The 27,801-nt window shown below is 55.7% G+C and overlaps 3 protein-coding genes across 6 annotated transcripts in view; 2 read left to right on the top strand and 1 right to left on the bottom strand.

Moving 5' to 3' along the window:
• Positions 1-44: 44 nt before the first annotated feature.
• Trappc6a (trafficking protein particle complex subunit 6A) lies at positions 45-6,175 on the top strand. 3 transcript variants are annotated; one of them, XR_002378369.3, is made up of 7 exons: positions 45-193; positions 4,406-4,473; positions 4,627-4,744; positions 5,212-5,295; positions 5,409-5,502; positions 5,809-5,873; positions 6,054-6,160. XR_002378369.3 is itself a non-coding variant. In XM_085842088.1 (7 exons), exons 1-6 carry the CDS (start codon positions 110-112, stop codon positions 5,817-5,819), a joined length of 459 nt encoding a protein of 152 aa, XP_085698214.1. In that variant the 5' UTR covers positions 45-109; the 3' UTR covers positions 5,820-5,864; positions 6,054-6,173. The 3 variants fall into 3 exon arrangements, 2 of the variants coding, with proteins under 2 accessions (XP_085698214.1, XP_021023296.1); XM_085842088.1 differs by having other exon boundaries at positions 5,809-5,864; positions 6,054-6,173; XM_021167637.3 differs by lacking the exon at positions 5,809-5,873 and having other exon boundaries at positions 6,054-6,175.
• A 1,987-nt stretch (positions 6,176-8,162) lies between these two features.
• On the top strand, positions 8,163-15,036 carry Nkpd1 (NTPase KAP family P-loop domain containing 1). 2 transcript variants are annotated; one of them, XM_021168308.3, is made up of 4 exons: positions 8,163-8,910; positions 9,869-10,318; positions 11,965-12,096; positions 12,947-15,036. In XM_021168308.3, exons 1-4 carry the CDS (start codon positions 8,820-8,822, stop codon positions 14,749-14,751), a joined length of 2,478 nt encoding a protein of 825 aa, XP_021023967.1. In that variant the 5' UTR covers positions 8,163-8,819; the 3' UTR covers positions 14,752-15,036. The 2 variants fall into 2 exon arrangements, with proteins under 2 accessions (XP_021023967.1, XP_029335066.1); XM_029479206.2 differs by lacking the exon at positions 9,869-10,318.
• A 5,728-nt stretch (positions 15,037-20,764) lies between these two features.
• The window catches only part of Ppp1r37 (protein phosphatase 1 regulatory subunit 37), a 31,103-nt gene continuing 24,066 nt past the window's right edge, over positions 20,765-27,801 (bottom strand). The window contains exons 2-13 of the mRNA XM_021167975.3: positions 27,320-27,417; positions 25,694-25,739; positions 25,476-25,576; positions 24,976-25,095; positions 24,594-24,744; positions 24,358-24,513; positions 23,975-24,087; positions 22,883-23,024; positions 22,612-22,778; positions 21,750-22,491; positions 21,473-21,559; positions 20,765-21,391 (exon numbers count right to left, since the gene is read on the bottom strand). Of these exons, the coding sequence (XP_021023634.1) occupies positions 21,477-21,559; positions 21,750-22,491; positions 22,612-22,778; positions 22,883-23,024; positions 23,975-24,087; positions 24,358-24,513; positions 24,594-24,744; positions 24,976-25,095; positions 25,476-25,576; positions 25,694-25,739; positions 27,320-27,417 (1,919 nt within the window). The 3' untranslated portion in view covers positions 20,765-21,391; positions 21,473-21,476. The remainder of the gene's footprint in view (positions 21,392-21,472; positions 21,560-21,749; positions 22,492-22,611; positions 22,779-22,882; positions 23,025-23,974; positions 24,088-24,357; positions 24,514-24,593; positions 24,745-24,975; positions 25,096-25,475; positions 25,577-25,693; positions 25,740-27,319; positions 27,418-27,801) is intronic.

Genomic DNA, 27,801 nt, shown 5'->3' with positions numbered 1-27,801 from the left:
AAGAAGTAGGCGGGGCTAAATAGGATCACCAATCAGATCGGGCCTACCTCCCGAGCTGACCAATGGGAGCCGGAAGCGTTGGCCAGGTGTGAGGGTCGCGAGGCGGCGTATGGCGGACGCGGTGCTATTCGAGTTTCTGCACACCGAGATGGTGGCGGAGCTGTGGGCCCCGGACCCGGACCCTGGCTCGGGGGTGAGCGGCACGCCGTGGCCTCGGGGTGGAGAAGTGGGGTGTGATCGAGCCTTATGGCAGGTCATTGCTGAGGCGGAGCGAGATGACTCGGGTCAAGGCGCTCAGTTCCAGGCCTCGTCCTGGGGCGCCGTTGATAATTAGGGTAATTGGCTGTTATTGGGCTCAGATGAGGACTCGCCTCACCACCCACTTAGTATGCAACTCAACATCTTTAATCTTCCTATCCTTCGGTTTCCTCCTTAGAAAATGCACCCTCAGTCATACCGGGTCTCATCTGTCCCCTCTGCCTGTGTGCTGGGATAAAGTGCGTGCTGATCGCGCTACACCCCAGCACACAGTGAGTTTTTTAGTATGGATTTGCCCCTGTAATGAGTAAAGACCCCACCCGGTAATGTGGAAGGTGGCGCTGGGATCACTGAAATATTGTAATCAATAATAGTTACCACCACTTATGTGTTCCTTTGTGCCTTCCTGTGTGTCATACTCCCACCCACCTCCCATTGTCTTCCTTCCCATCCTAGGGAGGTCATGAAGAAGCTGCTTTGTGCAGAGGTACATGCTCTGGGAAGGAGGGAGCCTGCTTCCTCTCTGCTCTGTGTCACCTTGACTCTAAAAAAGAGATTAAAATAGCTTTCTGTGAGCCTGCACAGATATGAGTTTGCCCAGGGCTCTCCTCGTAGCTCCTAACTGCTGCCACCGACTGTGTCTGTACTGGGGGCCCTACAACTGAGGTAATAGAGTTAGTGGAAGTGTGGCCCGAGCATCAGGTCTCAGGAGCCTCCCTGATTTTTTTTTTTTTTTTGGAGGGGGGTTCCAGACAGGGTTTCTCTGTGTAGCCCTGGCTGTCCTGGAACTCACTCTCTGGACCAGGCTGGCCTCAAACTCAGAAATCCGCCTGCCTCTGCCTCCCAAGTGCTGGGATTAAAGGCCTGTGCCACCACGCCCGGCTGCCTCACTGATTTTATAGGCTACATGGCAGCTTGAACTTCCATGACTGCGTGGGAGTTCAAGACCTGCTGCAGAGACTGCTCTGCTCTCTCTTTTCTTCCCTGAGTATCCCTACCCCAACCTGACTCTTGAAGCAGGTTTTCACTGTATGACCCAGGCTGGCTTCTGGTGATCCTCCTGCCTCTGCCTGGAAAGTACTAGGATTATGGGCCCTCCTGTGTCTGGTTTGCACATTGTGCCTCCAGTGTGGTACAGTCAGCCTCTGCATCCCAGAATGCTGCATCAGTGGTGGCGCATGCCTTTAATCCCAGCACTTGGGAGGCAGAGGCAAGTGGATTTCTGAGTTCAAGGCCAGCCTGGTCTACAGAGTGAGTTCCAGGACAGCCAGGGCTACACAGAGAAACCCTGTCTCAAAAAAACAAAAACAACAACAAAGGATATCTCATCTCACTTATATACTGTTCCACTCTTGATCCTGCTGCCTGTACTTCCCAAGGGCTGGAATTGGATGCAGAGATGTTGTTTTAGTTAATTACGTCTCTAATGATTATTTACAAACTTTAAAATTTTTTTCTAAACAGTATGGTATAACTGTATAGTAACTACATTGTATTAGCATTATAATCATCTAGAAAGGATTTATAGTCTATAAGAAAGCTAGGGTTTGGCTCAGCAGTGGCGCTCCTGCCTAGAATCCCCCAGTGAGGGGTTGTGGGTGTGGCTCAGCAGATTAGCACCTGCTTAGAATGGCACAGCGATGAGCTAGGTTTTATCCTTAACACAACAAAATAAAGCAAGATCTGTGGGAGAATGTGTGTGGGCTATTATGTAAACACTTCATTTCATAGAAGGACTTTTGCAATTTTACCTGTAGAGGTCAAGTGCTCAGGTCTTTAGACCAACACCTGAGGCAAATGACTTGTCTTGGATTTTCAGGACTGGGGTTTTGGAAGCTTCACAGGCCCCGGGGAGAATCAAAAAAATATACTCAGCCCCTCGCCTCCAGAATTTGTCCCTGGGTAGAGGCTTGCCTGACCCAACTGAGCCTTGCTTTTTTTTTTTTTTTTTTTTTTTTTTTTTGGTTTTTCGAGACAGGGTTTCTCTATGTAGCCCTGGCTGTCCTGGAACTCACTCTGTAGACCAGGCTGGCCTTGAACTCAGAAATCCGCCTGCCTCTACCACCTGGCCCTGATCTTTGCTTTTTATTGTATGTCACATGTCCCAGCTCAGATCACATTTCTCCCAGCATGCTCTCTTTATGTATTGCCTGGTTTTCCCACCCATGATCACGTGACCGGCAGGTCAGCCCTAGAAACAGAGCGACTGGCCACTCTGCTCTGTTTTTAGGGGTCAGTAGGGTCCCTGCTTTGTCTCCTCCAGGAATATAAGAGACTCAAAATATCCAAGAACCTTTGGAGGCTCTGCTGTCCCCATGTCAGTAAGATGTCTGGGGTAGGGGCTTCTTCCTCTGCCCGCCGTCTCTGCCTCTTCCCCCCTACATTCTATTGTCCTCTCACCCCTGACCCTGCCACTCCAGTCCTTTCAGGTCAGCAGATACTTAATTGATCCTTGCCCAGGGACAGGCAGAGGGAGGCCAGTACTGACCTCAGTTGGTGTCTCTGTCACCATCACTGCGAGGAGGTAGTGCCCGTGTGGGGAAGTGAGGGCACTGTATCCAGGTCACAGTCCAGGATGTCCACCCCAGGGAGTGTTGAGTCTGTGGAAGGAGACTTGAGCTTCTGATGACCCTTCAGGCCCCTCTGCTCTCTTGGCTGGTCTGCTGGGCCTGCCCTGTGTCTGCAGCCAGGGGGTCTGAGGGCACCTTCTGTGTCTCTGTCACTGTTGTGTTAAATATTTAATATTAATTGGGGGTTCCAGATAGAAGACACTTTTATATTTATAATAAGCCTTAATCAGCACAAGAGCTGGGCAGAAATCTACCCCCTGGCAGTAGAACTTCTGGGGAACATTGAGACAGCTTGAGCCACAGGGAGTTGGACTTTCCTTGTTTGTCACAGTAGGGAACATAGACACAGGTGATAGAGCTTTGTGATAGAGCTGGTGTAAACTCTGAGGGAAGCAGTGGCCCCCAGGTACCCCAGGCTCGCCCAACGCCAGGCAATTCTAGGTTCTAGAGCCTTGAAACACAGCCACCTCCTTAATGGGGTTCTTTCCCCAGCTAATGGTATCACGTTGGCCAGGGGTCGTCACCTCCTCTGATGGACACAGATGCTGTACAGAGCATCACAATAAGACAAAGTGACTTATGGCTTGAATTTCCCTGAGGATCCCAAGGGACAGTTACTAGGGCTGCCTTCCTTTTGCACACAAAGAAACTAAGACGCAGACATTTAGTCCCACCCCATCTTACTGATGGACTCCCTACATGTGGGAAGTATCAGGGTGTATCTCAACCCAAGCACTCAGAACAGTAGATAACACCAGCACAAAGCGACTGATTCAACAGGGGTTTCCCAGGTGCTGCCCTGTAAGTCATGGTGGGGGGTGGGGGTGTGCCCGCGTGCGTGCGTGCGTGCACATGCATCCTTGTCTGTCTTCTTCACATGATCTACCATCAAAGCCAGCCGTTTCCTCCTCCAACATGCTGGAGGAAGCTACCACAGCTCCCCTCACCATCTTCCTAGGGGAAGCCCCCTCTCTGCCTGTTTGGGAGAGGCCTGGCTCCTCAGTGATATGACTTTAATTGCATTCGTTTATTTTGTAGGGAATGGTCCACAGCATGAATGTGAAGGTCAGGGGCAGCTTGTTGTTGGTGAGACAGGGTTTCTCTGTGTAGCCCTGGCTGTCCTGGAACTCACTCTGTAGACCAGGCTGGCCTCGAACTCAGAAATCTGCCTGCCTCTGCCTCCCGAGTGCTGGGATTAAAGGCGTGCGCCACCATGCCTGGCACTAGGCAGCTTCTTAACCCTTCTGAAGCCTTAGTTGTCATCCACCCCCTCACGCCTCCCCACCCCACCCCCACCGTCCAATCCTCTACCCCCTGCCACTGCCTCCAGGCTGAAGGCAAATGGCATTCCTAGGTGAACTTGGCAGCTGGACCCCAATCTCACAGGGACAGCATGGGGTTGGGGCAGGCAAAAGGGACTGGGCTGAGGGACTCAGCCTTCAACCTGGGCAGGAGAGCAGCACTGCCGCCAGGGATCTGATAGAAGGATATGGAAGCTGAGCTTCCCTGGCCCAGAGAACCGAGCATGGGGAAGAGGCCTGTGTGACCTCCTGAGCCTCCCTTTCTTGGCCTTCCAGGGAAAGAGGAAGAGCCTGTCCGTCCTGGAGGGCCTGGGCTTCCGCGTGGGCCAGGCTCTGGGTGAGAGGTGAGAGCCAGCCCCACCTGCCTTCCTCTGCTGCTTGGGAGGGTGGGCAGAACTGACGTTGGGGTTCCTGCTGACAAGACCTAGGGTGGGGAAGATTTCACGGGCCCACGCATGTACGGTGTGGGCCAGGCTTTGTTCCACATCCTCATGCAGGCTGCCCCGGGAGACACCGGCCTTTAGGGAGGAGTTAGATGCCCTCAAGTTCCTGTGCAGAGATCTGTGGGCGGCCACATTCCAGAAGCACGCCGATGGACTCCGCACCAACCACCAGGTGGGTGTGCGAGCCCGGCTCCGGCACCTGGCTTCCAGCTTAGGGTAACTGGAACTTCCACCAGGGCCCACTGGGGACATAGGAGGCAAGAACCCTAGACTGCCATTACCACCTACCCCTTCTCCTCGGAGCCCCTAAGGGAGGACAGGACCGCAGTGGGTGGCAGGGGTGTTTCTTCAACTTCAGCCTGCCCCTCAGGAGTGACCCCTGCACAGTCAACTAGTGGGCTCAACCAGGCAAGTCCCAGTAGTCCCCACTGAATACCCACCCTGTGCTCATTCCTGCCACCACATCAGGAGCCAGAGATTGGGCCTCTCCCAGCACCCTACCAGGCAGGGACTGCTTCCTAATGCCACATGGCCCACATGCCAATGACAGGGTGTCCCACATGCCCCCAAAGGATTGAATGCTGGGTCTGTGGGTATACTGGGGTCCTTCCCTGCCCTCTGGCTCTTTTCTGTTGCCAGGGGACCTATGTGCTGCAGGACAACAGCTTCCCCCTCCTCGTCACCATGGGCTCGGGGCCACAGTATCTAGAGGAAGCCCCCAAGGTATTGGGTGAGGGACGGGACGTGCCCATCTACCCACCCCTGCTACGCCTCTTGTGGGGCTGGGGCCTGGCCTCCCTCTTCCCACAGTGTTCTGTCCCCCGCCCCCACCCCAGTTCCTGGCCTTCACCTGCGGCCTTCTTTGCGGCGCCCTCCATACATTGGGCTTCCAGAGCCTGGTCACCGCCTCCGTGGCATCCCTGCCCGCCTGTAAGTTACGGGGGGCGGGGTGCTTTGTTTCCCTTAAATGTGGTGTAGGCTTTGGGGCTTCCGCATCCTTGGCCCCTCATCAGTGCTGGGAAGGGGAACCAGATTACCAAACTGTATGTGACATGAAATTTGAGGCCCAGAGACAGGTAACATGAATGGAATCATATGCCCAGCCTGCATCCCTGAGGTACCTCTAAGAGAAGAAGTGGGCATAAGACCCAGTGGGACATCTCATACCCTGGCCAGGTTCCTGACGGCTTGGAACAGTGGACTCAGCACCCGTCTGCTATTATCTTGACCCCATAGGGTACTGCTAGGCTTAGATGACTCCTCCTGCCACTGTGAAGAGCTGGACTCAATGGGCAAGACATGTCAGGAGCTCAGGCTAGCCCTCCTGCCTCTGGGCTCCCCTGTGGTCTGGAATGCGGGCCAGTTGGGTGGGGCGGTACCCCTGCGACCCACTCACAGCTGGGGCCACTTGGGCTGTTGGTGCAGAGTGGGGTGCAGAGAGAGCCCTCTCACGGGTTTCTGTCTTGGCTCTTCTGTTCCAGGTAAGTTCCAGGTGGTGATCCAGAAGTCCTGAGGACCCCAGACGCCAGGCTTGCCCTCCCTAAGCTTAGCCTCGGAATGTGGCACCTGACCCTGCCTCACTGCTCACCTTTGCAGGTCGCATGTGCTTCAGACAAGGGAATGAAAGTGCCGGGAGGGTCCTGGGAGGTGGGGCCATCCCTGAGTTCCAAGTCAGCATGGAGGGACATTAGGGCATCACCCAGATGACATATGTTCAGTAAAGGTTCTTTATGTGCAAACAGACCTGTGCAGTGGCTTATCACACGTTACTCCACACCCACACCCACCCTGTGAGCTCTGGGCACACCTGGCCCAGCTCATGGGCTCTGCCAGCCAACAAGTCTGGGGCTGCCCCCAGCCCAGCAGTTAACACCCTGCCACCTCGTTCTGATTGTATTTGTAGCATCTGGGCTGCCCTTGGGCTTAAGCCTGGATTCTGCTGCCCATTGCTGCATGGGTAAGCATCCAGGCCAAGGGACTGCAAACTGAAGTGGCTGAGAAGTAACAAGGCTGCTGGCTTGTGTGTGTGTTTGCGCACGCGCGCTAAAGTGCTGAATCTAGTCCTCTGAAAGAGCAGTTGACCCTGTTAACTACTAAGCCATTGCTCCAATTCGACGCCCCTAAGCCAAGGCCTCTCAGGGTGGGGCAGATGTATCAGAAGTTAAGAGTGTTTGTTGCTCTTGCTGAGGACCCAGGTTTGAATCCCATCACCCACACGGTGGCTCACAACCACCCATAACTTCAGTTCCAGAGGATCCAATGACGTGTTCTGACCTCACATAAATGCAAGCAAAACCTTCATACACATAAACGGCAGTAAAAAGATCAGGTCTCATTATGTAGCTCAGGTAGCCTGAACTCATAAATGGTCCTCCTGTCTCAAGCCTCCCAAAGTGATGACAGATGTGTGCTGCCAGGCTCAGCTGGGTCCCTGTGGGTAGGGCATCCACCTCTGTAAAGTGTGGTCCAGATGCCGTGTTCCTTAGCCTGCCCCTCCCCAGTTTCTTACAACTAAACTTTGTCCCCCAATTTGCATAGAGACACCCCTCTCAGGACCCAGAGCCTCAGATCTCTGCCCAGCCTTGTGAGCAGGAGCTGGCACCCCACCCCACAGTTCACCTCTAGATACAATTCCTGTCTCCCAGGGGACAGTTCCTAAAGAAGGGGCTTGAAGGACAGCTGGCAGAAAAGAAACTTCACAATGGGAGGAAGGTGGCCAGACCCTGTCAGCAGAAAGGCTTTCCCAACCCCACCCCAGCTGATGCGAGGAAAGGGTTCAACAGGATAGAGTGTCCCTTTGCCCAGCACCACCTATGTCCTATTAGACACAGGGCAGGGCCTCAGAAGTCACCACCTGCTTTCAACTCCCTACTCTGTGTGGTCTGGGGCAAGGAAGGGGCTCTTTGTCTCTGGGCCTCAGTTTTCTCATTTGTGAAGTGGGCACTATCACAGCTCTGTGGGTTGTGATGATAAAGGGGGCTACTGAGTGGTCAGGCTCAGAAGCCCCTCCCTGTATGTGCTGTTGCCTGGGTACCATGTGAGGCACCCACAGCAGCACCTGGTAACTGGGTCAGTTGGTCCTGTATGGAAGGGCCAGCCCCAAGCTGGGCGGACTCATCTGTTTGACAACTTCAAAAAGCAGGTGCCAACCTGGCCTATTCAGCAATGAGGAAGCTGAGGCTCAGAGAGATGAAGTCACTGACCCACAGTCACACAGCTGGGTGACAGAGGAACTCGCAGACCGGGTCTATTTGAGATTCATTCCGCCTCCTTCCAACTAGAAGAGGTGCCCAGAAATCTGGTGTGAGGGTTGCTGTGGACTCTCCACCCCCTCCTGGGTTCATCCTGTCAGGGGCATCCAGTCCTAGAGAGCAGCATCCCGGGCGCCTGCCCAAAGGGCGGGGACACACGGCAGGAGAACCGGCCGAGCGGGCGCCACTGGGCTCCAGCTAGGCCTGCGCGGGGCCACGGGCAGGGAGCTGGGGCCGCGGGGCCACCACCAGGTAGGTACTGAGAGCTCAGGCTGGGATGGACGCGGGGTGGGGGCGGGGATCGGCGGGGGTAGGGGCGTGCGGTGGCAGGTGGGGCCACTGGTCTGGCCCCCCAACCCCAATCACGCAGATTCTCATCGTCCTGGGACAGTATCTTTCCCATCTCAGCTTTGATTCATTCTCTGAGCCTGTAGCACACACACGCTGCCCCCCAGAGGCTGCCTGTGACTCCGCAGAAGGCCACCGTTCCCCAGACCTCCCTTCTTTCCATCTCCCTGTTTAGCACCCCCATGTTTGTTTGTTTGTTTATGCTTTTGCTTTGTGAGGGACGGTCTCACTGTGTAGCTCTTTCTAGCCTCAAACTCAGAGGTCTCCCTCCCTCTGTCTCCTGAGTGCTGGGATTAAAGACATGTGCCACCATGTTGGACAGTTTCTAACTCTTAGACTTCAGTCTAGCTTGGTGGCTTCCAGATCAGGCTGCATCTGCATCCTCTAGCCCTCCCCCACAACTTCTGCACTCCCCGCCTGGCCCCACAGTAACCCCCAGCCATCTGGCCATTGTCTTTTATATGACCATGCTACTTCTCACTTCTGTGCTCCAAGTGACCCAAGGAACACCCCACCCCCAAATCTTTACTGTGCCTTTTGCCTGTCCAAGGTCATGGGGGCCATCTTAGAACTAGGGAGCCAGGGGCCCCACCAAGCTGAACACTGACCCTTCCATGTAGGACCGGGCCACTGAAGTCACGGCCCGCCATGCAGAAGAACTACAATGTGCACTTCACCAAGAACGCCCGGACCCCCAATGAACGCTACTTTTTGGATCCCGAGTTGGGGCACCAAAAAGGTAAGGATTCATTTTTGAGGGGGTGGGTTGTGTCAGGAGAGGCAGGTAGGGGTGGCTGGGTGCTGAATTTATGCACAAGGGAAGAAACGGGCTCCAGGGAGAAAAGCCACAAGAGCCAATTGTGGCACAATGCCTGGAGTCCCAGCATTTTTCCAGGCTGAGATGGGAAGATTGTTGCAAGTTCCGGGCTAGCCTGGACTACAGAGTGGGACTGGTTTTACTGAAAAGGGTAAGAGGCAAGGTCTCACTCTATAGCCCAGGCTGGCCTTGACCTAGATTCAAACACTCCTCCTGCCCCAGCTTCCCACAAACCTGAGACAACAGGTGTGTACCCCGTGCTTGTCTCCTGTAGAGTCCAAAGGTTGAGTGTTCCCGGGGTGGGAGCAGGGGAATCCTGTCTGCATATCTCCATGCTATAGGAGCCAGCCTCCAGAGGAGCCATATGGTAGGAGAAGGGAGGACAGCAGGGGAGGCCCCCTCTGAGTGTGTATGAGTCGGTGGCTCAGGTTCCCACAATAACCAAGTGAGGAGGGCCCGGTGACTTTCTGTTAAGACTGTCAAAGACTCCTGGGGTCTGGCAGCTCAGGGCCCACCTGCCTTCCTAGCTCTTGGCCCGTCCCTCCTTCCTCCATGGTTACCACGCTGGCCACTTCTAGCTAGCCAGGCCCTCAACCATCCTCACCCTGAGACTGTAGTGGGGACCCCCGTGGAATATAGGATGCCAAGATGCACAGATATCCAGTGGTGTCCTCTCTCTGTCCTCCCTGAAAAACACAAACCCTGTGTGTTCTGCCCCTGCCCTTCCCTTGGGTCCTTTGAGCCCCTCTCTCTTCTGGGGCCTCTGGGGCTCCCATGGATGCTCCAATCCAGCCTCACCAAACAGCACAACCTGGCTCAAGCCAGCGTCCCCCGGGGGACTGGGACTCAGTCCCAGTCACCTCCACTTCCTTCCTTCTAGGATGCTGCCGTCAGTGGTACCAGGACCCAGTGGCCACTCACACCCATGGGCCCTATCAGCTGTCCCCCCAGGCTCACTGGCAGCAGACCTACCATAGCCACCGAGGTGGCAGCGGCTGTCGCCGGTGTCCCCAGCCCCTCATTCCACAGCGACAGCGGCGGCAGCAGCAGCAGCGACAACCCCCACCCCTACCTCCCAGTCCTCTGCGGCAGCGGCTTGGTCCAGTTCGCGGGGCCCAGAAGGGGTCACCCGCGATCGCCGCTGCCCGCATGGAACCAGCCAACGCCCCCCAGCCTGTCACCTCCTCACCCACCGCAGTATCAGCCACGGCCAGCAGCGGCCCAGCCCTGCCCTCTGCAGCCGGCGCCCTCCTGGAGCCCAGCGAGCCCACCGAGGCGCGGCCACTGCCTGCACCCGCAGCCTGCGGCTCCTTCACCTCCTACGGCGCCGGTGCTCAGCTGAGGCCTTCCTTCTGGGGCTGCGTCCTTATCTGCCTTGCTTCTGCCTGGGCCTTCCGCTCCCTGGCTGGCACTTTGGGCCTGTCCTCATTCCACACGCACTCTGGTCCCTGTCAGGAGGGTGCTCATCCCAACTCCTGGGTCTCTGCCTCAACTATTGGGGTTCCTGACTTCTGGGCCAGGCCTGTGTTCGGTGCCTCTGCCCCTGCCCCTTGGCTGGTGCCCTGCCGTTGCTATCTCTCTTCTTAGGCCTCCCTCCACTGGCCCACAAGGCCAGGGAGGACAAGGGGCAGGGGGTGATGAGGACCTGTGGCAGCTTGTTGGCCAGCTCTGAAGCTGGGGGCGGAGGGGGGGGGTGACACAGGTCTAGAGTAGAGGTTAAAGAAGAGGCAGGGACTGACTGGGTGGGGAGGAGAGAGCACTCAGGGATGAGGGGGATGTGGTCACCTGATACAGCACACCATTGGAAGAGAGCTCAGTGAGGGGGTCTCTAGGTGACAACCACACTGAGGCCAAACAAGACAGGCAGGAAAGGGGGTCCCGGACTTGAAATGTGGCTATCATACCAGACCTCATTAGGGTACAACCCAGATGGCTGGGTCATATTAGGCACAGCCAAGAAGAGACAAGCATAGGCTTGGGGTGTTCCTCAGAGAAGGGGGTCAGGAGTCTATCAGGAGGAGGGAGGGGCTAGCAGCCTGACCAGGCTTGGGAGTGGTAGTGACAGGTAAGGACACAGCTGCAACAGGTAATTCGTGAGGACTCACAGCATGGCGCCTGGGGCTGGGATGCCCGTTTCATACTCAGAAAAAGAGAGGCTTAGCGAAGTGAGAGCACCCATTGATTAGGCATGGCCGGGGACGAGGCCTGTCCAGGCAGGTCACTGTCACCTCAGCTCACCTTATCCCAGGTTTCCTTCTAGCTCTGTCACCAGCCACTGTCCCATCCCGCAGCCCACTACACCCCATAAGGCTGATTCAGCTTCCACGGTTGGGCCCCACCTTTTAGACGCCCTGATTCTAGATCCAAGATGCAATTCTCAGGGGACAGGGTGCCCCCCCCTGCAGAGGGGACATTATGGTGCTTGTGTCTGAGGTCCTTTGGAGGAGGAACTTTTTCCTAAGTGGCCATCGGATACAGGGACATTGACCAGTGTCCATGACTCTGTTTCCATGATTCCTAGTGTCTTGTCACAAGAAGAGGCAAGAGGCTCACAGGCCTCAGTTCCTAAATCCCTGTGAGGAACAGAGCAGACATGGGGAGTGAGGGCAGGGAGGGGGCTTTTGAGGGTGTGAGGGTGTCTTGGCAGCTGAGGGCCTTGTGCCATGAGAAAGGCCCATGGGATTTTCCTAGGAGAAACACAGGCATATACGGGGCTGAGCAGGCTAAGAGATGTAGGACCAAGACAGTCAGATCCCATAAGCCTCTGGGCCGCAGAGCTGGGGACACAGCACAGGGCCAGAGCCTAGAAGGAGCAGAGATGCCCTTCCATGTAGGGGTTTGACCTGGGTCACCTTGGGGATTGAGGGGGAAGGATGCTGGGGCCAGCACAGGGCTGAAGGCATGGAGGACACATGGGAGGAGGAAGGGTGGCACCCAGCCAACCTCAGTGACTCAGTTTCCCTTTCCCACCCTTAGACATCCTGACAGAGGATGATGTCTACTGCAGCTGTCTGGCTAAAACTCTGTGTCACGTGCCCGTGCCTGTGACGGTGGGTTTCTATGCTCCCTTCGGCTGCCGTCTTCACTTGATGTTGGATAAAATCACGAGTGAGTATCCGCATACATTGAGCGTGGGTGGGGGACAGGAAGCAGGGTTTCTGGTCCCTGCCCTGTTTTCCAAGTCATGCCTTTTCCCTGTCACCTCCATCCCCACCAAACCCACTCTGAAGAACCTTCCTGACGTACACACGGGTTCCACATGGCAGCCTTGGCCATGCTCAGTCATGGCTGGAGTTCAGGCCCTGCCCAGAGAGAAAAGGTCAGGAAGTAGAGAAGGATGTTTCTGAGTTCCAGCCATGGGCTAGGTCACAGGGGAGAGGACAGTCCGGCTCACTCATCACGGGACTCACATCCTGTCCCAGAGTACTCACCACCCCATTGTTCAGATACCACCAGCGCCTCCTTGGCATTTGGGGGATCAAGGAATGACCCAGAGAAGGGACACAGTCTGTACTTGCTGCCTTGTCCATTCTCTTCCCACATCTCACCCATTCATTCACATATCCATTCATTCATCTTGTGCCTGAGCATTTCATTCATTCATTCATCCATGTATCCATTCATCATCTCGCACCTGGCATTTCATTCATTTGTTCATGTATCCATCCATACTCTTGTTTACCAGCATTTCATTCATCTGTTCCTCTATCCATCAATATTCTTGTACCGGGTCATTTCATTCATTCCCGGAAATGGCCACAACTTAAGGTCCTGTCTTTCTTGTTACATCCACGCTGCCTCACCCTCTTGCCTGGTCCTGGCTCTTTCTACCTCCCTCCCATCCTTTCTCGGGGAGGTCCCTACTTCTGTCCTAGACCTCCAGGTCTCTTCCTTCCACCTATGTACACCACCAGCCTCTCCCCGCGTCTCCACTGACGCCTTGCCTTCTCTCCCCCAGCGCTGATGCAGCAGGAGGCCGCGCAGCGGGAGAGCGAGGAGCTGCAGCGCGTGCAGTGGCAGCCACGTCGCGTGCGCGGCTGGGGCGTCCCGAAGCTGCTGTGGTTCCTGGTGTTTCTGCAGCCGGTGATCACGGAGCTGCACCTGCGGCGCAGGAATGTGCGCTTCCTGTTCATCCGCTTCAGCGCCTGGCAGTACGCGGGCACCGACAAGCTGTGGGCCGGGCTGGTGACCACGCTGTGCGAGGGCATCCGCCACCACTACGGCGCGCTGCCCTTTAGCGTGTACTCGGTGCTGGGCAACAAGCCCTGTGGCCCGCGCGATGGCCTCTGCCAACGTGAGTGGCACTGCCGACGTCGCGTGTGCCTGGCGCTGCTGGCGCTGCTGGCCGCGCTGTGCCTGGGTGTGGGGCTGCTGTACCTGTCGCTGGGAGGCCACGCGCCGGGTCACGGAGAGCGTGGCGTGCTCAAAGCACTGGGCGGCGCGGCCACCACGCTGTCCGGCTCAGGGCTGCTCATGGCCGTGTACTCCGTGGGCAAGCATCTGTTCGTGAGCCAGCGCAAGAAGATCGAGCGCCTGGTGTCGCGTGAGAAGTTCGGCAGCCAGTTGGGCTTCATGTGCGAGGTGAAGAAGGAGGTGGAACTGCTCACGGATTTCCTGTGCTTCCTGGAGATCTACCAGCGACGCCGGCTACGTGTGGTCCTCGAGGTCACTGGGTTGGACACGTGCTACCCGGAGCGCGTGGTGGGCGTGCTAAACGCCATCAACACTCTGCTGTCCGACAGCCACGCTCCCTTCATCTTCATCCTGGTGGTGGACCCCAGCATTCTGGCCGCGTGCCTGGAGAGCGCGGGTAACATGAAGGGCACAGCGGACAACGGCTACCTGTTCCTCAACCGCACAGTCACGCTACCCTTCTCCGTGCCGGTCATGGGCCGTCGCACCAAGTTGCAGTTCCTGCATGATGCGGTGCGTAGCCGGGACGATCTGCTGTTCCGGGAATTGACGATCAAACTACAGCCGCAGAGCCCCGGGAACTTGGGCGCAGGCGAGGGTACTCAGCTGCTGGCGGTGGAGACGCAGGAGGACGCCGAGCGCACACAGGGCCGCGTGGATGCGGAGGCCGCGCGGCGCATCCAGGAGGCGCTGTGCTGCCTGCATGACGAGGGTGACTGCCTGTATGAGTACGTGCCCGACAACGTGGTGTCCATGCGGCGCATCGTCAACACGGTGCCCATCACCGTGCGCCTGTTGCAGCAGCAGCAGCATCAACAGCCCGACCGCGTGGGACCCACACCGCGCCACGCGGTGGCCTGGGTCGTCCTCGCTAACCAGTGGCCTTGTCGCCTCAGCTGGGTGCTGCAATGCCTGGAGGACCGGCAGCAGGCAGGGGGCGCGCCAGAGGGGCGCGCGCTTCTCTGGGACGTCTTCTGTGACAACAGTCGCGAGCTGCACACCATGACCAAGGCCTTGCAGAACGTATTGGACCTGGATGGCGACCCCGAGCTTTTTGAGCGCTTTCTAGGCACTGATTTCCCCTTCACCGTGGCCGAGGCGCAGAGTTTGCTGCGCTGCACAGTCAACCTGGACCATTCCATCCGCCGCCGCATGGGCCTCATTAGGGCCGTCAGCGCGCTCAAGCCGCCCAGCCCACCCAAGTCCCCATCCCAGGACGGTCCGCAAGCCAGTTCCAGAGCCATTATCGCCGCAGGCACGTCCCATGCGGGCCAAGGATCAGGACACAGTAAAGAGGCACATCAGACCCGGGACCGGACCCATGGGGGCAAGCCAAGGCCGATGGCCTAAGTCCTTAAATTTCAGGAGTGTAGAGGCTGCTTGGGTGTGGGATGGAGAACACCAGCCACGGGAGACAGCAACATCCCTCCTGACCTAATGAGGGTGTGAGGGCAAGAGGGGCTCAAGACCAATGGGGTATGGGATGGCCATACACCCTGATGACTTTGGAAGCCAAGGGACAGCAGGTACTACTAGCTTCCTGGAGTAGGCAGCTTCTACACCAGTGTCTGAGTGAGCGGAGGAGTCAGTGAGGAACACAGAGTCAAAGAAGCAATAAAGGAAGCTGTGGAAAGCCAGGGCTGTCTTTCATGTCCTGGATTTCTGGCTAGGTGAGAATGCCATCTGACCCACCTACTTCCTCCTCAGGGAGCCAGGCCTTTGGACTGCATCCTGGCAGCTGAAGTTGGCATCCCAGGTGGTAGGAGGCTTGCGGGGGTGGTGGGTGAGGCTGCGGGGGCAGGGATGATGAAGGGCAGACGCCAAGTTGACTCAGGCAAAGGGGAGCACCCAGGCCCCAGGGGATCCCAGGCCTTTGTCCCCACACCCTAGCCTGCCCTCTGTGGGCAAGGCATGAACTGGCACTTCCCAGGGTGGTGCTTGTGACCTCACCAGGTGGCTCCATCCCGAGTGGCACTGCCTTCCCCGGAAGGGCAGGTAACTGTCCAAGAGGAACTGTGAGGCACTTGTTTTACAAGTCACTCCTGGGCCACTGGCTGGACCTGGTTAGCATCTGTGAAGACACATCACCAGCAGGGAAGTTGAGGAACAGAAATTGGGAAATGAGGGGAATGTGGAGTCAGAGCAAAGCCAGGCAGGAGAATGTGAACTGTGTGTGGCTGGGCTGGGCTCTTCCCTGCCCAGAGACCAAGGATGAGTGTCCCTCCTGTGGGTGGCTCCTGAGTCCCCAGTGGCCACACACTCAAACTTATCCAGTGTGGTGGGGAAGGAGCAGCAGGGCTAAGCACTGAGTTACAGAGATCCAAGGACCGCACATGGCCACGTCTTGCGCCTTTTGGCCTTTTGTCTCTAGGAGGAGGCAGAGGCAGAGAGGCAGAGAGGCAGGCAGATCTCTGTGGGTTCCATCAAGCCAGCCTGGTTTACTGAGTTCTAAGCTAGCCAGAGCTGCAGCAGTGAGACCCTATCTCGGTCAGCCAATAAAGGCTTTTGCTGCCAAGCCTGACCATCAGAATTAGACCACTAGGACCCACAGAGCAGAAAGAGAACCAATTCCCACAAGTTGTCCTCTGACTTCCACATATGGACACAAACACACACACACATGGACACACACACACATAGAAAAATGCCCCATGTGGTGGTCAGTGAGGGTGGTTCAGAGCACAAGGACCTACCCTTGGATCCCAAAACCCATGTCAGGAGGTCTTGACCGCCTCCACCTGTAATTTCAGATCCAGGGAATTCTATGTCCTCTTTTGACCCTTCTGGACATTGTTCTCTCTCTCTCTCTCTCTCTCTCTCTCTCTCTCTCTCTCTCTCTCTCACACACACACACACACACACACACACACACACACAAACCTATAAAAATAAAATATTCAACAAGATGACAAATGCATAAATGTAAGAATGGGGGGGGGTTCTCCACACCCTGTTAAACTTCCATATTTGGTTTGGGAGTGGGAAGCGTTACTCCAAGACCCAAATGTCTGAAATCTGCCTCAGCACCCACCCACTCACCAGGAACCCAGTCCTCCACCAAGACCTGAAAGGTGGCATCAGGGCTAGGGTCAGATCCTCTGAGGTATGCTGGAGACATGGTCTTGCAGTTAGGCACCTCTGCTGCTTTTGCAGAGAACCTGGCCCAACACATTTCCCACAGGATCTGACAACCTTTCCTGGCCTCGGTGGGCTCCCGCACACACATGGTGGACAAATAAACACACGGGCAAACACTCATACACATAAAGCAATAAATCTTTAAAACTTGGGAGGCAGAGGCAGGATCTCTGTGAGTTCAAGGACAGTCTGTTCTACGTACCAGGTTTCAGAATAACCAGGACTACAGAGAGGCCCTGTGACAGACAGACAGATCCCCCAAACCAAACCCTCCCTGCAGTATTGTGTGGTCTGTGGCCATTGTAGTTTTTTTTTAATTTATTTATTATTATAAATAAGTACACTGCAGCTGTCTTCAGATGCACCAGAAGAGGGCGCGTCAGATCTCATTATGAGTGGTTGTGAGCCCTCATGTGGTTGCCAGGATTTGAACTCAGGACCTTCAGAAGAGCAGTCAGTGCTCTTAACTGCTGAGCCATCTCTCCAGCCCGCCACTGTGTTTATGAGAAGCACATTGTATATATAGTACACAGGGGGGAAGTCTTCCAAATCATCAGGCAGCAGAAGTGGCAGAAACAGGCAACGGTGCCCCCTGACCCCAGGCTGACTGCCTTGCCTGCACCTTGGAGATCTTGGAAAGTTCCAGACTGCCCAGGATGGCAAGCTGCTGCCCACCACCCAAGATCCTGAGCACACAGCGAGCCAGCAGGCGCACTGCACCACAGCTAGCGGGCCTTGATGAGGTTTCTGCAGGTCAAACATCCTTCATGTGGGGGGATATTTTGGGGTGCCAGCCAAGAACCAACATGGTCTTCAACCAGTCCCTCTACACTGCTTCCCTCCCACAGTTCCATAGTCCAGCGAGATGGATCAGTGTGTCTGTGGCCAAGCCTGGCAACTAGGTGTGGTCCCACAGACCCAAGGGTAGAAGGGAAAAACTGACTCCAGCAAGCTGCCACCCAATTCCCACATTTGTGATGTCACATGAATCCCACCCCCACAAAAGTCAATAAGTAAATATAATTTTAAAATCTAAATCAGTAATTTAAGCCCCCCCAAAAGGGTTGGAGATGCCGTTCAGTGGTCAGAGATAGATGCTGCTGATCTGACAACCCAAGCACAACATATGAAGCGCGCATCAATAGAGAGGATTCCCACAAGCTGTCCTTTGAATCCCCCTGCCTCTCTTAGTAAGTATGTCAGCAGGCCTCTTGAGTTTCAGGACAGCCAGGGCCAGGGAGGGAGGGAGGGAGGGAGGGAGGGAGGGAGGGAGGGAGGGGGAGAGAGAGAGACCCTGTCTCAAAAATTGAAAACAAGAAAACAGGAGTAGTAAGTATTTCTTTTTTAACAGCAGTTGGGCAATGGTGGCACACACCTTTGATCCCAGCACTTGAGAGGCAGAGGCAGAGGCAGAGGCAGGTGGATCTGAGTTGGAGGCCATCCTGGTCTACAGAGTGAGTTCCAGGACAGAGAGACACAGAGAAACACTGTGTCAAAAGAACAAAAACAACCACAAAAAATAACAAAATGTTTACAGCAAGGCAAATCATGTTGCTGAAGGGTGAAGACTGACAGGCCCTCATGACTGTCAGGTCCGGCTCATGTGTCACTGTGTGGTCTGATGTCTCTCTACCCCTCTGCCAGGTTCAGGTTGCTTCTTCTCTGAGTTGAGGTGTGTAAGCAGGGTGTAAGGACTTTGTCCCCATATACCACATGGCTTTGTGGGAACTCACACTGGCCAAGGAGCTGGCTGTCGCCAACCAGAAGGAAGTCCAGTGCCATGTGTACCTCTCCTGCCACTGCAATGGGCTGAGTAGACAAGACCCTCTGTCTGCCCCAGGATGGATGCTTGTAGGCCTCAGGGTGACAGCCAGCACATGCTTGCAGAGTTACATGGTGCAGAGAGGCTGCTTCTATGCTGAGCCCCAAAAGTCTGGATAGGGACATTTCCTGTCAGGGTGTTCAGGTCTGTAGGACTCACTTCAGCTTCAAAACCAAACCAATGGGGTCTTGGCAGCACACACCTTTAATCCCAGCACTCAGGAGGGAGGGGCAGGTGCATCTCTTGAGTTCAAGGCCAGTCTAGTCTACAGAGTGAGTTCCAGGACAGCCAGGGCTACACAGAGAAACAGTGTCCCAAAACAAAGACAAGTGGCTTGAGTTTTCAGAGGGAAGAAGTATGTGGCCAAACGATGGTCTCTACCTCCAGCCTGCAGTCCCAAGGCCCTGAAATCCAGTGAGCTCTACAGAGCGGACACATCTGCTCTGAAAGGCCGCACCAACAGTGAGAGGCCATGGGTGGCTGTGGCTGCTGTCAGATACGGTCTCCTGCACAGAGGTTCTGAGAACGAGAAGGAACTTTCCCAGCTTGTGGCTTGTCATTCCAATACTGTTGTCACATGGCCAGCCCTGTGGCTTTGCCTGGAGTTTCTAGGCTCCAGTGAACCTCGTTCCATCCTCGTAACTGGGTCTACAGGTGTATAGGTAGCTATGATGCCTGTGTGTGTACATGCCTGGTTTGGATGTGCTAAGGGTAGAACTGGGGCATGTCTGGTAAGTTACTGTACCACTGAACCCCTCTGGACCCCAGATGCACCTTTACATACTGTCATACTGTTTTGGAGTCATCCTGAGGGATTCATGGTCATGGTGAAGAATACTTCCTGACAGGGTGGCAAGCTGAGCTCCTGGGATTTAGGAACTCAGCCTCTCTCTGAGGTGAACATCTGACCCTGTAGCAGCTGGGAAGGCCTGATTTTTCACGCCATGCTAATAGCTGGTGTAAACAGCCAGCCAGGTTCAGGAGAGGCCCACTCCCACACAGGCTCACAGATGGACATCACCTGGGCCAGAGCTGCTGAGACTTAATGCACTCAACACATTCCCTGTGGTGGCTGGGGACCTCCATCAGGCAGAAGGCTTTCCCTAGAACCCAGGATAGATAGCTCAGCCCTCCCCAGCCTTGCACAGAACAGGCTGGTAGCAGTGTGACCTGGTGGGGCTCCTCCCAAGCCCCTCCCACATGGTCCCCCAGCCATGAAGAAAGGATGCACCTTTGAGCTCAGACAGGATGGCTGCTGGCATCCTGGTTGTCTCCTGGAAACTTAAGGGATGGAATGTGACAGATGGTGAATTCTTTGGCAGTGGATACTGTCTATGGCTTCCCCAAGCCCCACTCCCAAACAATGGCCCAGTGTGGCTTGAGGGAGACAGCTTGGTGGAGGAAAAAAAAACTTGCTGTGCAAGCCTTAAGACCCAAGTCTTAAGGATCTCTCTGCTTCCATGTGAAAGCCAGCCAGTGTAGCTTGGGGTCTGTAATCCCAGGGTTCCTATGAAGAGGAACCCAAGATTCTCCTGAGCTCCGTGTGTGCCACGGCAGGCGTGCACTACATTTACATACTGATTTGTATACCCACACCTATGTGCCTAAAAATTAATTAAGGGGAAAAAACCAAACAAGCAGATGCTTCTGGCAGATACAATGGTGAGGCACAGAGGACTACCAGGTTATGACATCAAAGGACATGGGCACCGCAAGGTGGCAGCCTGCATCCACACAGGAAGGTGGCAGGCAGGCATTTCCTATAGAGGTTCTTCCTATGTTTTTTTTTTTTTGGTTTTGGTTTTTTCGAGACAGGGTTTCTCTGTATAGCCCTGGCTGTCCTGGAGCTCACTTTGTAGACCAGGCTGGCCTCGAACTCAGAAATCCGCCTGCCTCCGCCTCCCGAGTGCTGGGATTAAAGGCGTGTGCCACCATGCCCGGCTCTTCCTATGTTTTTGTTTGTTTGCTTTTTTGTTTTTTTTCTATTGTAGTGCCTGAGACTGACCTTTCCAAGAAGGTAAGCATCCCACTGCTGAACCACACACATCCCACCAAAGCCAGGCACATGCTAGGAGCAGAGCAGGTAGCTCACAGGCCTTGTGCGCACTTTTCCCTTAACAAATGGGGTGAAGAGAGGACAGGCTGGACCTGCTGTCTCAGCCCGGACAGCCTTCACCCTGCACCTTGGGAACCTCCAGGCTGGCTTCGAGGGGGGCAAGAGAGCAAGCAGCCACAGTGTGCTTCTTGAGGTTTGGGTTGATTGGGGAGCAGGGTGGGGTGAGGGGGAGGTGTGTCCAGCCTTCTGGGTTTCTTTTGGGGATCACTGGCACCAAACCCACAGGGGTGCTGTGACCACTCATGCTCTCCCCCTCCCACCTGCCCGGCAGGAAACAGAGGCACTGGTGACCCCAGCTCCGTTTATTAGAAAAGGTGTGAGAGCTGCTCCAACAGGAGTGGCCCAGCCCAGCCCACCCTCACCGTCCACCCTCCCACTGCCCACTGCTGTAGTGCCTGCCAGGGCGCAGCCTCAATAGCCTGGGCAGCAGGGTCCCAGAACTACACTGCTGCTTGCCCAGCTCCCTGATAGATTTTATTGCACTTTAGAAAAAAAGCTCTGTTCCTTCTTGCTGGCCCCACCCCACAGGGGCTGGCAAACTACCACCACGCTCACCAGCTAGGTCCCGAGAGGGGTCAGGAGCCGTTGTACGTCTGCCCCGACTCCTAATCCTCCCAGGACAGGCTGGTCACTGGGCTCTCCAAGACCAGGACAGCCTTGTGGCTGGTGACCCTGGAGAGCTCCTTGCATCTTCTTCCTCCAGTCTGCTGAAGACCCACCCTGGGGAGTGGCAGACACATAAATATGCGCTCAAGTCCAGGAAGCCACTCCCAGCCCTGTGCCCCTAGTGGCTGTAGTGTTGTTGTGGAGAGGCCTGGGATGCTCTGCCTGGTCTCCTGGGAGGGGACTAGGCGGGGAGTCAGCAGACCCTTGGGGATGGCTTCAGCTCATCACAGACGTCCGGAACAAAAGAACTGGGGGAACAGAGGTGGAAGATGGTGACAATAGGGTCCTCAGCTCTTTCTGTCCAGTCCTCACAGCTGGCATCTACTTACAGTGTCACAGTGTGTCCCGCGGGGCCTCCTGACTGGCCTCTAGAAGCAGTTCCTCCAGCTTGCTAACACCCTGGGAGCGGTGCAGTGCTGTAGGCAGTAAGTGACAGCTTCCTTAGAGGCAGGTGGGGACATGGCCTTGTCCCTCCAGACCACACAGTCCCCACCCCTGTGGGAAATCTGGGGCCCAGAGTGGGAACCCATCCCTTTATGGGCCACTCGCAGAGCAGGAGGCTGAAGCCCACCACAGGTAGCTTATCCCCTGCCTCTCACTCCTTACCGTGCTCCAGGCTGCAGCTGCCTCCCTTAGCCTCCAGCCCTGGGGGAGGCTCTGGGGGAAGTGCGAGGGCAAACTCAGGCTTCAGGCCATTGGGCAGTGGCTGCCCTGCCTGAGATGGCTCCAGCTGGAGCTGAGCCTCAGATGACTCTGGGTCCTGGATGTCCATGGTCTGAGATGGTGGAGAGGCAGGCGGGGAGGGAGGAGAGGGTGGAGGAGAGGAGACAAAGGTGGGAGGAACAGGGGGCTCTGGCCTCTCAGGTGGACTCTCCACCCGGGTCACCACAAATACCTTGTGGCCTCGGCCTGGGCTGGAGACAGAAATACGCTGCTCTGTGGGAGAGGAGGGACTGCCTGGGGGGCTCTTGTCACCAGGGCCTAGGGAGTCTGTGGAAGGTATGAGGGCAGGGCAGGAGGCCAAGGAGCTCTGATCGGTGACCCCCTCGTCCCTATGCTGGTTTTGTTGGTGCTCCTCCTCTTCCTCCTGCTCCTCCCTGTCAGAGTCTGAGTCTGAGTCTGAGTCAGGGCCAGGTCCAGGGCGAGGGGCCCCATTCTGAGACCCGATGGCTGGCAGCTCCCCAGACTCTTCCAGGGGCTGCGGTGCAGTGATGGTGATCTCAGGCATGGAGGCTGACAGCTGCAGCTGCTGCTTCTCCTCACGCTCTCGAACCAGCACAAAGTTGCGCTTGCAGCCGTTCTGGATCTCAGCCAGTAGTGCCTTCTGCGTCTCGATGAAGCTCTTCACCTGTGGGACCCAGCCTGGCTAGGGCTCCGTGTGGCCTCTACTCCCTTCTGCCCAGCTGGCCCACTCACCCTCCCACCTGCCCCGCCCACAGCAGCACTGGCACACAGCAAGCACCCTCACCGGCTCCTTCTTGGGTTCTCGGTCCAGGTCCAATCGAAGCAGGGAGTGGTTCACCTTGAGGGCCAAGGACAGCGCCATGAGCCCGCCTGTCTTGATCTCGTTTTCCCGGAGGTCCAGTCTCAGGAGGCGGGGGCTCTCGGCGATGAACTCTGCCACGGCCACCGCGCCTGGGAGGGGGACCGCAGGGGCTGGCCAAGGGCCCCATGCCTGGCCACTGGCCGGCCGCCCTGCCGAGCCCCGCTGGCCCCAGCGCGCCTGGCCCGCATCCTACCCTCGCACGTGAGCTTGGTTGAGGCAAGGCCGAGGCGCAGCACACTGCGGTTGCTGATGAGCCCATTCTTGAGGTTTCGTACACCCTCGTTCCCAATGGGGTTGTGGCCCAGGTTCAGTGTCTCCAGACTCTGTGTGTGTGGCTGCAAGGCACAGGGAAGGTGGGGAAGGGAGCCATGGGTGGAGGAAAAGCCAGAAAGGTATGTCAGGCAAGGAGCTAGAAAAAGGAGCCAGGCACACATCCTTTCTTCTTGCCTGGCACAATCCTACCACAGGCCTGGGAAACAAATTCCTCCTATGCTGAGTGTCCCCTCAAAGCCCACACTGCCCACTTCCCATCAGAGTCCAGGTGGCCCCCAAACCACCGGCTGGCTCTCTGCCCTCACCCAGCCTGTCTTTTAATGGCTTCCAGGACCCTAAAGACAGCCTTCTTCTGGAAGGGGAGCTGGTCAGTAGCACACAAGTGCCCCCTCCTCTGAGAGTATTTATATCTGCTAGAATTACTTTATATGTCATGAGATGATCAAAAGACTAAAGACTTACTGACTGCTTTCAGAAATATTAACCTTTTAAGCCAACATATTCAGTTTGTGCAAAGCACTGTCCTACATAGTCTGCTACAAAAAAGTATGCAATTACAGAAATGGCCCAGACAGGCAGTGGTGGCACACATCTTTAATCCCAGCACTTGGGAGCCAGGGGCAGGTGGATGTTTGGTTTGAGACAAGCCTGGTCTACACAGCAAGTCCAGGTCAGTCGGGACTACACAGAGAAACCCTGTCTTGAAAAACCCAAAAAAGAAAAAGAAAGAATTTGAAAGAAACAGGGCTCAGGGCTGGTGAGAGAGCCTGAGGCTCTAAGTTCGAAACCTGAAATATTTATACATGGTGGAAAGAGAAAACTGCCTCTTGCAAGCCATCCTCTGACCTCCACATGCAAACATGCACGCGTGCACGCACATGCACGCACGCACACACGCACACACACACACACACACACACGCACACACACTAAATATAATAAAAGATTTAAAAATTAAACATTCGTAGGGGCTAGGCGGAATGAGGCCAATGAACAAGGCCCCTAGACTCACCAGTGCCATGCCCAAGAAGGCCATGCCCGTGTGTGTGAGCTGGTTATTCCACAGCACCAGGGTCACCAGCCCCTTCCTCTGCTCCTTGAGACCCTCGCAGATGTAGGCCAGACCTAGGGGAGGCAGGGGAGGTCAGAGCCTCGTCTGTCTGGGAGCACCTCTGGAGGCTTGGTCCTGACTGCTGACTCCAGCCTTGGGCTGGCTCTCCTGTGTAAGCTCCTGTGAGAGCTATCACTGGTAGCACATCCTTGCCATCCATCTGTGAACTCCGGAGGACAGTACTGGGAGAACTCACGACTGTACTTGGCACTTCCCACCTTAGCACAGGGCTGGGCACAGGAGGTGTTGGGTTAACAGTGTGCACAGGAGTAGGAGACACGCACCTGAGTCCAGCACGTGGTTGTTCCGCAGGTCCAGAATTTGCAGGGAGCAGTTGAATTTGAGCAAGTTGCCCAGCTGGGCAGAGTCCTGCAGGCCGTTGAGCTTGTTGTCTGCCAAGTACAGTTCTCGGAGGTTCATGTTCATCTTCAGGGCTGTGGCTGTGGAGTGGTGGGAGTGACTGGCCAGCTCATGTCCTGGGTTACCTGCCCAGCCTGAGGCCTTCTGGACACAGACTTACCCAGCAGCATAAGGGGCCGCCCAGACAGGCTGGCATTTTCTAGGTGCAGCACTGCCAGGCTGCTGCGGATGCGCAGGGCACGAGCCACAAAGGGTGCCGAGTGGTCCAGCAGTGGTGTGTTGCGGGCATCTAGGTATTGTAGGCAACTTGTCTGGTGGGGACAAGGCAGGGGATAGGCCATTTTATAGTCCCAGCTGGCATCTAGGTTCCTCCCTGCCCCAGCCTTGCACTGCTGAGTAAGGACCAGGACTGCAACAGGGCCACTTCCCAAGATCATGCTAGGGAGGGAAGGGTGGTGTTATTACCCTGTACGAGGGCAGGAGAGATGGGCCTGGGGAAGGTGCTTCCTCACCTTTTTCCTATCAGCCTGTGAGGTACTCACCTTGCGCATCATGTGGGCAGCAGCCTGCCAGCCCCGAGTGCCGATGTGCTTGTTGAAAGAGATGTTGAGGTGGGTGGCCGACTCGTAGTACTCAATCATGTCAAAGAGGGCTGAGGCACCCTGGAGGCAGGCACATGTGGGTTTGGCCTCAGGTCAGGTGGCCAAGGGAAAGACATGGGCTATGCCACAGGAGGGGTGCTGAGCAGGCAGCAGCCTCAGGATGACAGGTATGCTCTGTATGACCCGGGAGGGTGGGTCTTCTCCAAGCTACACTCAAGAACACAGCCCTCAGAGGCTGCGATTTGCAGATACCTGTCAGTCCCCTTAGTGTGACAACCAGGATAGCTCTTGGTGGCCACCCTCACCCGTCACCCTGCTCCCCAGACCTCACCTACAGGGTCTCAGGACAACCCTCATCATATCAGATACCTGCTTGTGGTCTTCATGAGGCCCTGCCCTTGCCCTCTCCCCATCCAAGCCTGGGGGCAGTGGATACTCACATCCTCATCTAAGTTGGTTTGCTCCAGGTCCACGACCTTGAACTGCAGCCTCTTAAAGACCTCCTCCAGAGCCTCACAGGTCTTATAATCAAGCTTCTCCCCTGGGAAGGGGCAGGCATCTTTAGGTGGACAGTCCACACCACTGCCCCTAGTCTCTGACTCCTGTAGAAACCACTGAACCCTTCACCACCACCCCTGCTATCCTTGGGGACACATACCTTTTAGGTCCAGGCAGTTGATGCGTTGCTCAAGATCTGTGAACTCCTAAGAAAGCAGGACGGAGCAGGTCAAGGCAGGTAAGACACCCCAGAAGAGGGGTGGCCTGACAGTGGGGGTGCCAAAGCTCAACGGGCTCTGCCATGCTCTGCAGTGAGATGGCATCTGGAATGGGATTGGGCGGGGCAGCTGGATGAAGACCCAGAGGGCCATGGGAACTGGCAGTGAGCACCTAGAGCATGAGCAGAACCTGCTTACAGCCAGGCAGCCACAGACCACCACTCCAGCTGATGAACTGAGGCTGGGGACATCTAGCACGCCCAGGGAGATGCCTGGACTCGGGGGAAGTCTGGCCCAAGGGACTGAGATGGGCAGGCTGACAGCCTCCCTGTGGCACTTAGCAAAGGATACAAAGGCACTGGCTCGGGTGTTTTCCCAGACTTTCCCTGTGGGGTCCACCTAACCCACACACGCACCAGGTCCCTCTATGAACTTCATTGTCACCCAAATGATGAGCGCCATGACAAAGACCCAGGACAGAGAGGCTTGGGCTGGCTTGGGCAACATACTTGTCTGGTTAGGTGCAGGTCTAGTTGACCCTCATCCTTGCCTCAGATGCCACACTGAGTGGCTGTCTTTCCCTGGAAGTGGCAAGGCCCTACTTTGCCAACTCTGCAGAATACACATAGCCCAGGAACTCAGTGAGGACAATGTCCCAGGCACCACGAGGGCCCCATGTGGAGGTAGGGCAAGGGCTGACCATAGGAAAGCAGGAAGGCCATGGGGAGAGTGTGCCAGCATTCACACTAGCTAGGACAGCACTTGGGACCTGCACTCCTGAGCCAGCGGCCCAGCTTCTACAAATCTGCTCACAGGCTGAGCACAGGGGCCTCCGGGGATGTGCAGGAGAAATGAGAAATCAATTTTGTTTTCTATGGCTCTATTCAAAACTTTCCTTCACATGCACACATGTGTGCGCGCGCCACATCTCTAGCTAGCACGTGGCTTTCGGCTAATCAAACTCAGGTTGTCAGGCTGGACAGCAAGCACTTTTACCTCTCAGCCATTTTTGCTTTTGGAGACAGGGTCTCATATAACTCTGGCTGGCCTCCAAACTCATTATGTAGCTGATAATGACCCTGAACTGCATCTTCCTGCCTCCATCCTCTAAGTGCAGGAGATGACAAGCAGCACCAGCTGGTTTTAACTCCCAAACAGCAGGGAGTATATAATCACTTTTGAAGCCCAGACATACATTGTTGCTATTTTGTTCTTGTTTGTTGAATCAGGTCTACAGCCCAGGTTGATACTTGGCTTATAATTCTCACACCTTAGGAATGAATTTTGAAGTTTAGACTTAATTGACAAGATTAAGGCTTTTCTTTGAGGACAGAATTTCTTTAGGGCTGAAAGACTTGGTAATTATCATTATGTAATTCTGGACTGTTGCTAACTTCACAGCTGAACTAGGGATTTCTGCAGAAGTCCTTACACAGGCCATGGGTAAGGCTGGGGCAGGCTGGGCTGGATCCAGGGCTATGCTACATATATATATGCATGCACACGCACACACTCGCATGCATGCATGCACTGCACACACCTTCCGTCATTGCCCACAGCCCCCATACCTGCAGCTGCCTGAGGAGCTTGGGGATTTGTCGGCAGTTCAGCTTCTGGCAGGCCTGTCTGTAGGCACTGATCACCTCATCCACCGTCACATTCTGGGCTGTGGGCAAAGGAGCAGGCTCAGAATCCACAGCCCTCGCTTGCTTACAGGGTCCCCAACCCTTCCTCCGACAGCAGCATGACAGAGCTCCGGTCGTAGGCATCACATAGGCATCATACATCTCCCTTGCTCTCAGGTGCCCAGCAATGCCAGGCAGCACAGGGCCAGGCTCTGGGCAGGCATCTGGCACAGCAGGTGCCCTAGTTTCACTTTTGTAACAAAAGCACCACGGAGGAGTGTGTGGCTTCAGCTACAGGTGACATACTGCAGTAAAGCCACACAGGCAGGAGCTGAAGACAAACCAGTCACACCACACCCCACGTTGGCAGCCAGGAGCAGAGAGGCGAATATAACTATGCTGCAGCTAGCTCTCTCCAACCTTAC

The sequence above is a fragment of the Mus caroli genome, unplaced genomic scaffold (assembly GCF_978045245.1).
Source record: "Mus caroli unplaced genomic scaffold, Mus_caroli_1 scaffold_8, whole genome shotgun sequence".
NCBI classification, from domain to species: Eukaryota; Metazoa; Chordata; class Mammalia; order Rodentia; family Muridae; genus Mus; species Mus caroli.
This window is presented reverse-complemented; position numbering and strand designations above follow the sequence as displayed.